Source organism: Eublepharis macularius, chromosome 4 (assembly GCF_028583425.1).
Source record: "Eublepharis macularius isolate TG4126 chromosome 4, MPM_Emac_v1.0, whole genome shotgun sequence".
NCBI lineage: Eukaryota > Metazoa > Chordata > Lepidosauria > Squamata > Eublepharidae > Eublepharis > Eublepharis macularius.
In genome coordinates this window covers 94502013-94513143 of record NC_072793.1, presented here as the reverse complement: position 1 = coordinate 94513143, position 11131 = coordinate 94502013, and the positions used below count along the sequence as shown (strand labels likewise).

The 11131-nt window shown below is 42.9% G+C and overlaps 1 protein-coding gene across 1 annotated transcript; it reads left to right on the top strand.

Moving 5' to 3' along the window:
* Positions 1-40: 40 nt before the first annotated feature.
* Positions 41-9605, top strand: NICN1 (nicolin 1, tubulin polyglutamylase complex subunit). The gene is made up of 7 exons (XM_054978140.1): positions 41-184; positions 641-782; positions 3797-3985; positions 5415-5528; positions 6279-6347; positions 6971-7075; positions 7810-9605. Exons 2-7 carry the CDS (start codon positions 642-644, stop codon positions 7849-7851), a joined length of 660 nt encoding a protein of 219 aa, XP_054834115.1. The 5' UTR covers positions 41-184; position 641; the 3' UTR covers positions 7852-9605.
* The last annotated feature ends 1526 nt before the right edge of the window (positions 9606-11131 follow it).

The window sequence follows — 11131 nt, the reverse complement described above, 5'->3', positions numbered from 1 at the left end:
CAGAGTGCGCTTTGACGCTGCCCCTAGCAACAAAGGCTTTCCCTTGGGAAAGATTAGTTCGTTAGAGGCTGTCTTTATGCCACGCGATGCTGCTTTTCTTGTAGAAGCGGCGGGTGGCGCGGGATGGTAACTGAGGGGAGGGGGGTCCGTAGGTGAAGCAGGAGGAGGAGCGGGGAGGCTGCAGGTGAGTCAAGTGCCGGGATCACCAGTCGCTCGGGGTGGAGCTGCTGCTGGCTTTCCGCTCCTCCCCTTAGGAGCAGCAGCAAGACGCTTTCCTTTGCCAGCGGGTATAGTATAGTAGTGATGGAGGGCGAGGGGCATCATTTCTAAATTGCTCACACGTTCTCTAGTGTCTCGAGAGTTCGTTTCTGTGCATGTTTGCCGGGGAGTGTGCTCCACTGGCTTCAGTGAAGTTTATGCTTTAGTAAGGATGCGTAGGCCTGCAGGTGCTTGGTTATTGGAGCCTAAGCTTCCATAGGCTGCACAGAGAGCCACTGAATTACAGGTTGGTCTGTAAAGCTCGTGGTGGGGGGAGTCTTCTTGCAAGTATATATAAGGATTATGCTATTTAGTAGGGTAGAATTTTCTCTGGTATGTGATTGTAATGTGCCACTAAACTGAGTATGTGGCTTTTTTCCAGTATGGGGACCATGGCTCATGAGCCTGCACCATGCACCATCAAGAGCCCAGTCGTGCTGCAAGTGGGTGATGTGAGAACTGAGCTAGGCCGGCCAGGTGTTGCAGTGATTGATGTTATGCTTCCGCACTCTCAGACTATTGATGTGAGTTTAAAAAATGATCAAGCAAAGTGGTGTAATTATAGACCTATGATCTAACTGTTGTTAGCTATATTAATCCTGCACCTGATGTCTAATCCTAACCAAAGTTACACCCTTCTTAAGCCTATTGACTTTAATGGATTTAGAAGGGTGTAACTCTTCTTAGGATTGCACTGTAAGAAGTTGATCTAGGTATTTTGTTCTCAAATCTCATTATCCACTGGCTTCTCCCGTTTTGCCCCCTTCTTTAATACAGATCTGTAGTTAGACATAATATGCATGTAGGAATTCAACTGTAGGGGGAAAGCATTATAAAGATGTTAGGGTTTTTTTTCATATCATCATTATTCACTAAATAGCTTGGAATCTGGCATTAGTGAACCCAAGATTAATATATTTAAATGAATACCATTTGTCATAGGTTAGACAAGATCTAGGCTTTCCTTGACATCTTCCAAAACAGACTGCCTAATTTGCTAGATATACAAAGCAGCTGGTCAGGCTGGAGGCAGTACTGATTGCAGCGCTCTCCTACAATGCCATAGCTCTGACTGAAAGTAAAAGAATATGTAACAATATGGAGATGAAGGGCCTATTATCTTTTAGCTAGAGGAACAGTGTGCGCTGCAGGCTATGCTAGTAAAGGACAGATAGCATTACCATGTTGCCTGAGCCTTAAAAGGCAATGGTGGTAATTAAAAATTGTATGGTAAATTTGGTGTAGGATGGTTCCATCTGTACACTTTACACAACTGTTAAAATGAAACATCACTAAGTTCTCTTGTAGAGCTGGCCACCTTTGATTTGTATCTCTTCTTGTTCGTTAGCATCTACACTCTTTTGACATCATTCCATTAAATTATGTCCCTTGAAGGTGTCAGGGTTCTTTGGACAGCTACAAGGCAACATATTAATGTGACAGAAGGAAACAGACAAATATCCCTACAAGGGGAGTTCCATAATTTTGGCACCACAGCTAAGAAGACCCTCTCTTGGATTGCCATTCATCTAGCCTCAGGAGGCAAGGACACCTAAAGCAGGGCCTCAGAAGATGATCAGAGTGGATGGGCAGGTTCATATAGGAATAGATAGTTCTTCAGGTGTCCTGATCTGGATAGCCCAGACAAGCCTGATCTCGAAAGCTAAGCAGGGTCGGCCTCGGTTAGTAATTGGATGGGAGACTGCCAATGAAGACCAGGGCTCCAGAGGTGGGCAATGGCAAACCACCTATGTTAGTCTCTTACCAAGAAAACCCCACCGGGGGGTCAGGGTCACCATAAGTCAGCTATGACTTGACAGCACTCTCCATCACTGCCAGTCCTTCAAGTATGCTGGTCCCAAACAGTGCGTAATATACTGCTGTTGCACTCTACTGAGTAGGCTGTGATGTGGTAGGGGTGTTTTTTTTAGAATTCTAAGAAGAGCAAAACCAACACACACATGCATACAAGGTTGGGTTTATGAATCAAACCATTTCATTAAGCACTACAGCATTCTACACTAGCAATCAGCAACTAATTTAGGAAAAGTATACAAAACATGTCATATTACTTTGCTCATGGGAATTAAAGATACCAACTGAAGGTACATGGTGGCATCTGGTCACTTCAGAGGCAGAGAGCCGGAACCTAGTCTTCTCAGGGATGATACAGAAGAAGCTTAGCACCTATGATAGTGCTTAACTCTGCCCCTGTTGTAGATTGAAAATATAGAAATAAACTTGGTTTCTTGAGATGGTATATTTCTGTACTTTCCTGGATTGCTCTGAACTGCCATTGGCTAGATAGTCAACTTTTAAAGAGAAGTGCATCCCTCCCTATGCTCCTCCATGGCAACGTCACTCTTCTGAACAAGGTCTTCTGCAGGTACCTCCCTGCACATTGGCAAAATCGACAGCGATGAGGTTTCTCTATGGTGGCCCCCACCTTGTGGAATGGCTTGCCCGAGGAAGTCAGGAAAGCCCCCACTGTCCTGGCTTTCTGCTCAGGCTTTTTACTCAGATGGGAGAACTGAATTGTAGGGAGGGGATCTCAGATGATCTGCTAATGAGTTAGGAACCATAGACCTCACCACTGTGTTATATTGGTTTCCTACTAATGTTATGTCTTTGTGAACTTGAATCTGTTTACTCTATGGCATTGTTTATAGAAATGTTCCTAATATTGATTGCACTAATCTCACACTCTGTAATCTGCCTTGAGTCTCAGTGAGAAAGGCAGACTGTAAATGGCATAAATAAATAAAATTGCTTTCAAAGGAGATATCAAAAGTTCAGTTACACCTTCCCTTTGCAACAGTTTCTTCTGTGTATGTTTTGGACAGATTTTGTCTAAGGCAAGTGTATTTACATATGCACAAGTGAAGAAAAGGCTTTAGCAAGATTTAGGAATCCCTAATTACCCTTGTTCCATCTTTTTCCAGATTGTCTTTTAATGTTGCTTGAATCAGTAGTTTTCTAAAAATACTTCACAAGTTATCCCCCAATTTTCCAGACATTTATGCCAAATACCCTTCTAGTCACCTTGGCTAGTTTAACCACAAATGTATTAGCTTCAATTTTCTCTATCTTCAAAATACTGACCAGAAGGTAGTTTGGTTACTGGCTCTGTCCTGTTCGTTACTGTAACGTAGTAACTTCCCCTTTTTAACACAGGGAACCCCTTTAGAGCCAAAAATCTTCTCAGCTGTAACCAGTTCTGAGGTGGTTCTGACTTGGATCTGAGGTCTTGTGTCTTGAATCCCTGGTGTTCACTGCTCCCATTACATTGCAGAGGATGGAATGGGAAAGGCCTCCATAAATTGCTGTATCTGAATGTTCAAGGTTTTGGTCCAGTAGCACCTTAAAGACCAACTAGATTTCCAGGATATGAGCTGTCAAGGGTTAGAGCTCCCTTTATCAAGCTCATATCCTTGAAATCTAGTTGGATTTCAAGGTACTACTGGACTTGAACCTTGCTTTTCTACTACAGACCAACACGGCTACTCTCTGGGTGTTCAATTTCTATTCTTTGTTTCAGCTGCAGGAAATTGCATTCAAGAACTATTACACAGCTTTTTTGAGTCTACGAGTACTGCGCCAAAGTACTACAGATAGTGGAGATGAAAATCCTTCAAAGTGGATTACCTGCCTGAGAAACTATTGCTTGATGCCTAACCCTCACACAGAGGAAGGCTCACAGGATTACTTCTCTGTTTCTAGGCATCAGGTCAGGATTTAAGCTTCTGTTGGTATTGCACCTATGCTGATATTTGATCCTCCTTACTATAGTGCAAAATGTTTCCAACCTAATATTGCAGCCTGGGCTGTACACAGTGTGCTTATTGTTTCTACTGTATGGCATAAATATCACTCAGTGAATCTTGTAGATCTCCATTCTAACTGCCTACAGTGCACCTTTCAGCTCAAGTAATTAATGATGCTGTTCTAGCCAATGTGAGTCCATTCTCTAGGGAAATGCAGAAAGCTAAGGTCTGGGGCACATAAGCACTTCTAACAGCTTGACACTTTCAGAAAAAGCAAATTATTAATGATGGGGATCATAGCAAAACTCCATTTTGTACTTTTGATGTTTCAGTGAACTTTGATACCTCTCACTATCTTGGCTTGATATTACTGAGCCAGTCTAACAATTATGATAGGTGAAAAGAATGTGCACTATTTTGCAGTTAATATTCATTTATATAGTACTGTCAGTGTGCAAGGGATCTGTTTCCATCCTTGCAACAACCTTTTTTAGGTAGGTCATTAAGGAAATGGGCAAACTGAGATGAAGAGCTGGCAATATGATTCCTGAAAGTCTGTCACTCCCTGATAGGAGTTTTTGTGGCAACTGTGCTCCTCGCAACAGGGTCTGTTATCAGTGCCCTCTCTCTCTCTCAAGAATATGGTGTGTTATGGCTTGGCCCTTTCCTGTTGCTGCTTGCTCTTGTGGAATAGCTTTCCAGAAGTGGTAAGGCAGGTCCTTGCCCTTGGCACCTCCCAGCAAGTTTGTAAAACAGCTATTTAAGAGTGTTTATGGGGCAGCTTTAAGGTTATACATGTCATCTCTGATCTATCTGTGAATTGACGTCTTTTAAAAGAATTTTCTATAGTATTTGTCGTTACTTGCCCTGGGTCCTGACAGTGTTAGGAGAAAGGCAAGGTATTTAAATAAATAAATTTGCCAGAGTCTACCCAGAAAGTCCATGGCTAAGCCAACATTTGACCAGATCTCCAAGGTCTATGTATTGAATGATTCTGTTTTTCTGAACCACAATAAGATGCTGACTTCACCTTTATCTTTAGAACTCTTGATGATATTGCTTACTTGAAATCATTTCATTCTGTTTGTATCCTGATTTTTTTCTTAGTAGTACTGTGAGTGGTAGGTAATGCTAGTCTCTGGGGTTGTGGATGACAATTCTAGCCCTGCACCCATAATTTATTGACCCAAAGACTCCAGTAATTGTGTGCTCAGCATATCCCAGTGAACTGTACTAGCTCCAGCCAAATTTGATCAGTGCACCCCATTGCATAGTTGTATAGTAATAACTTCTGTACATTTCCACTTCCTTTAATCAATGAGTACTTCAGCCTTATTACCTTCTACTTCCTCCTGTAATTGCATTAACTTCTTGCCTCTCTTGTTTTGTTAGATGCTTTGTGATATGGACCGGGTAGCTGCCATACGTCTGATCCTACGTCAGCCTTCTCCAGTGTGGCTGCATTTCAGCATTGAGGAGTTACAGCTCTTTCCTGGGGGTCAAAAGGTGCATGCCAGGCCCTTTGTCAAAGCACCTTTCCTTTATGTAGCCATTATTCTCATCCTTGTTGAAGTTTATGATAGCTCATAGAGTTACAGGATCAGGTGAAACCTTCTTCAAAAGGAGGCCCAGAGCCTGGTTTGTTTGTTGCTTTACTTACTTACTTCTTCTCCAGTGGGGATCCAAAGCAGTTTACACCATTCTCCCCTCCTCCATTTTATCTTTAGAGCACCCTGTGAGGGAGGTTAGGCTGAGTGTGTGTCTGGCCCAAGGTCACCCAGCAAGCTTCCATGGCAGAGTGGGGATTCAGACCTGGGTCTCCCAGATCCTAGTCTGACACTATAATCACAACATTGCAGTGGTCAAGTTATTACTGATGCTTGAGCATTACTTATTCAGCTGCTTGGCCTGAATATTCCTTTGAGCTTTTTGTGAGATGCAACTGCCCTTTCCTGAAGCTGATCCCCTTTCTCCCACTCCATCCCTACAGATCTCTCACCAGTGAATCATGTGAGGTACTGGCTTCTTTCTGAAATGTATAGTTAGGAATGAATTTGATACCTCCTCACAAACTGTTGAGGCAAATATTTATAGAGATCCCCCTCCATCTATTGCCCTTCTATAGGTAACCTGTTCTGAGAAAGAAAGTGAAATACTAAATTGGGGGAGGTGACTTAGCATGTTGGGCTGTGTGTGTGTTTGTGTAGTCACGAGGATTCAAGTGCAACCTGGATCTGAGGCTGTTCTCTCTTCTAGAGCCCACAGAAAGGCTTTCCGGCCTGGCTTTCTTGCCCATCTCAGGAGCAGCCAGCCAGCCTGCATGATGTGAGTACTGTCCCTGAGGCCAGGGCCTGCCCCAGGAGGCTATACCACCATTTTTTTGGGAACTTGGGTCCCTTCCTACCATTGGGGATTACTGATAGGAAATTGGGGCAGCCAGCAGATTTCATGCTGATCCTAGTTTTGGATGAGTGGTATTCAATTTCATCCCACTGAAATTCACTCCTTTTCTCAGCTTTGTTCTATCTGCAAGCCTGGGTGAACCCTGATGCCATCAACTGTGCCTCTACCAGACGTGCCATACTCACATCACCTGTGAAGCATCTAGTTGCACTCTGAGCGATCAAATGTTCCTTTTAATATCTCTTGCTTCAACTTGTTTTGGAAGGGCTGCTGGGCATATAACTGTGGCGTGGGATGGAGATGCAGTGGCAGATTGGTTTGCTCTGCCCTCTCTTTCAGCCAGCACAAGAACAGTAGGGAGAGAAAATGAGTGAGAATAAGTTTCTGTGTACAGCTAATTGGAAGCAAGATTCCTGAGCTGCTACTTTGCTGGTGTTGGTGCATGTTCAGCTCCTGGTGGAGAATAGCTTCCAGGTGGATGTGGTGTTGGATCAACAAAACCGGGAGAGAAGCTTGTGATCTGAATAACTTTGCTTTGCTTTCAGGGACTCCCTGATGCCCACAAAGCATCTTCTGAAGTACAGCAAATGTGGGTTCTAACAGAAATGCTCCAAGCAGACCAGCCAGCAGCACGGATCGGACGTTTTGATGTTAGTTTTCTCTCGCTTCTACTTAATGCTTGGTGGCAGGGGTCCTTTCATTGCGCTCTGGTCAGAATCCAAATACAAAATGTGGTTAAAAGGGGTGCCTCCTCCAACTCATGACTCCATTTAGCTGTATGCCTAGAGAGAAATAGCTGCTCGCAGGGCCTCTCTACAAGAAGAACCCCTCTAGCTTAGGCCAGTCTGTCACCCTGTTTTCAGCCGCGAGTGGCCAGATGCTGCGATGGAGGAGCATCCTAGATGAAGGAAATCTCCAGCTGGTTTGACTTTTAAAAAAAGCTTTATTGTACTTGCATTCTTTCTTCCAAGGAGCTTGAGATGGCTTGCATGACCTCTTCCTATTTTCAACTACCAAGTAGATTAAGCCGAAAGAAAGCAATTGACTCATGGTCAAACTTCATGGCTGGCTTGAAATTGGAATGAAGCTCTTCTTGGCCCAGGACTACATTCATTACCCCACTCCGTGTCTACTAGGGGGATAGGTTCAGTTCAGATGTAATTGCAAACTGTTTTGTGGCAAAAGTAGAAATAATTCATTTGCTTGCTGCACAGAGGGGGAGCGTGTGAGCCCAAGGATGACCTTGGATTAATTCACATAATGGCAAATCATGGTTTGCCTTGGCATCTGAACTGAGCCCGTGTCCAGAGGGTGGGGGAGGGGATAACCCTGTTCTCAGCTTGCTGTGTTTTTGCTAAAAAATAACTGTGTGCTTCTGTTTCAGGTGGATGGCTGCTATGATCTTAACCTACTTTCTTACACATGAGCTGGGCTGGAGGCTGACAAGGCTTTTAAGAGCTGGACTCACTAGATAGCACCCCTTCCTTATTGAATGGAGTTGAGGCTGGAAGAAGTGGACTATATCTACTGCCTTCGTGTCCTTGTCCTGGCCTTTCTCCTTCCTGCTGTAATGAGGTGGCCTTTCTGGACCTTTCTTTAGATTGGGTTCTGTCCCTTCCCCCACCCATCACGCTTGACCTACGTGGAAAACAATCTCATAACCTTGCAGTTTGCACTGGAGCCTGGAGGGTTGGGTTCCCCCAACTTTTCCCCCAACTGCAGGTGCCTCACTTAGGAGGGTTTATCTCCTTTCCCTTCTTTGCCAAGTTCTGTTCTCTGCTGCATGTTTCCTGTTGAGAACAAAGTGGGGATTTTTTTTCCATTAAGAATCTATCTCTGTGGGAAGAGGGTAGCCTGAGATGTTTGGAACTAGGTGTCTTAAGGGTGCTTTGATCCCTACTGCAAGTTTTGGAATTTCAGTGAATGCAGAGTTCAGTTACAGATTCCTTTGCTGTGGCCACCTCACAAGAAGCTATGTAGGGTTTTTGATGCCCGAGTGAGAAAGTAGAAGGGTGCATGGATAAGTTTTCAGGAGGCCTCCTCTTAGCCAGGCCCTTTACCTCTCTGGAGGAATGTGAATAGCTCCCTCGGAAGACTATGCAGGACTATCCTTGACACCTCCCTTGAGCTGGAGCGGGTTGTGCCTACAAGGCAGGGAACATGATGTTCAGAAGGAAGTAGTTTGCTGTGCATCATGAAGCTGTAGCCATGCACCATTTTCAGCAAGCACCATGATAGAGACCTCAGGCTATAAAGTTTGCATCATACAAGAAAATGTGAGCTCAGTTTTGCAGTGGGGTTGCCTTACAGAAAATGTAGATGTGCCACTCCTTACTTGCTGTCACCTATGCATTCCTAAACATTTTCTTCCTAGTTTCCACCCCTGCTCTTCAGTTTCCTGTTGCATAGCTGTAGCTGTAATTGCCAGTTATTGCTGTCAGGAGCTGAGTGTAGAGCACTTGAGAGAACAAGTAAAAGACCTCATTGTGGTGTACAAAGAATACACTTGGCTGCCTTTGAGGAAATTTCTTTCTGTCTTAATTCCCCATCTGCAAAGTGAGTTTGAAATTACACTCTGAAAAGGCTGTTATGACTGAGATGACCGTTGTAAAGCATATGTTGAGTGCCTCATCTTTGGGGCACATTACGCGATATGGATGTAGCTGAGTGGCCTAAAGCCACATGCCTCCTAAACATATGTCTTCCTTGTGGGCAGGGGTTGCTTCCAGCCATCAGATAGAGGAGGCTGTAGAATGATATGAATTGTTGGTATTGGATGTGCGGATATTTGATGGCTGTCCTTAGGAGCAGGCTTATAATGTTTCCTGTACCTGTAGCTAATTTTCTTCCTATTTATTATGGACTATTTATGTTACTTATTTATAGCTGGAGAAAGTCCTAATGGTCTTTTATCTCATTGCAGTGAACCAAGATTGCTGTACCAAATCTCAGTAAAAGCTGATCTAGTTCAAATGGCTTGAACACCGTGTATTGTGTTGGGTGGGTGGGGAGTAAGCACTCTACAAAACAGTCATTCTGCCTGTGCCATTAATAGAGTCTCATTTAGGTTGACTTACAAAAATCTGTCATGGGCTTCCAGGCCACACATCAGGGGCATGCTTCTACATGTGCTGCTTATCCAGTGGGAATAGGATCACTAATGCATTATCAGGTTCTTGATTCAGAGTGGTAATTAAATGCAAGTAAGGGGGATTTAAAGGGGAAGAAACAGACCTTTCTCAATAGGAAGGGGTTTGGAAGTAAATGCCCCAATTTGGGGAACAACTACACAAGAATCAAGAAGAGCACGGATATCTCTTCCAGTGATCCTGTCTACTGTGCTTCTGGTTTTTGCCTCTTCCATACAAAATCAGATATTTTTTTTCTGATCCAGATGATGTGTTGTAATAGTCCACATAAGAATTTGTGCCCTTCATAATTCTTGATTCAAAGCTTTGCTTCTAGCGCTGCTGTCTTTGTTATTTCACAGTTCCTTATTATGTGAAAAGTAAATATTTCAAAGTTCTCTAATTTGTTGGTGTCCTCTGGGACTATTGATCAAATTAGCCGTACTCCCTACAAAGTGCTGTTGTTTTCCAAACTGATGTTTCAGTAGATACTCCATTATTTACTTATTGATTTTATGAAGATTCTTCCGATGTAAAAGGTTTATTAAGATGGAATCTCTCCAGTTTTTTTTATGTTAGTTTTTAAGCAGCAGCTTGAAACTGAATATGGAATATAAGAAAGGCTTGTCTTCATGATATATGGAAATTGTTTCAGTGTTTATGACGTATAGTCAAGGAATGGTTAGGTCAATTTTCCAACCAAGCACACTATGAGCACTTTCCCAGATCCTAGCATGATAGTACAACACAGCTATACCATGCTGGCATTTGGCCACAGTATGCTAGAAATCTAGTTGGTCTTTAAGGCACTACTAGACCCAAATCTTGCAGTCTTGCTAATGCAAGTGTTTCAGTTGCTTCAGGGAGTGGCTCACTCTCAATACCTTAAACTTTTTGAATACTCACAGTTGTACTGTAATGAGCAGGGTGGTGGTTATTCTGCTATCAAGCATATGTGTGAAAATTGACTTTTCAACATATTTTAGCAGTTGTGGAATCTTTCATCTTTTAAAAAAAATGCACATTTCTATCCCTTAAGGCTCAGAAAGATTGAAACAAATGGAAAGAGGATATGGGTAATGCCTGGTGAAATCTCCCAAACTTAGTGGCACTGAATAAGAAATCTAGTTTTAATGGAGCAAAACAGAGCGTTGGCCATCTGTTGGACCCTTTACTGTCAGGAGCATATTGGAGTAGGTTGGACTTTTGTAATAATAGTAACATAAGTAGTGGCGATCTTGATGTACTTTTATTTTGAATCATTTTACTGTTTTGAGATTGATTAACATTTGTAAGCGACTTTGGGTCCTATATTCTGGTAGTATTCTTTTTTAGTATTCTTTATTACAGAACTTAGCCAGTACATTTACCATAAAATTTAAGTGCACATTTTACAGCCATTTAAAACATGAAGCATATAAGTATATACAATTTAAAAACATAATTCCCTAACATCTATCAAAATTTGTAAAGACCAGGAAGTCAGCATAGTTCTAAGCAAGCAACCAAGATGGAGGCCTACACTCTAATGGGCTTTAACGACCAGAGCACAAAATTTCGCTATCTGGTGTAATGCAG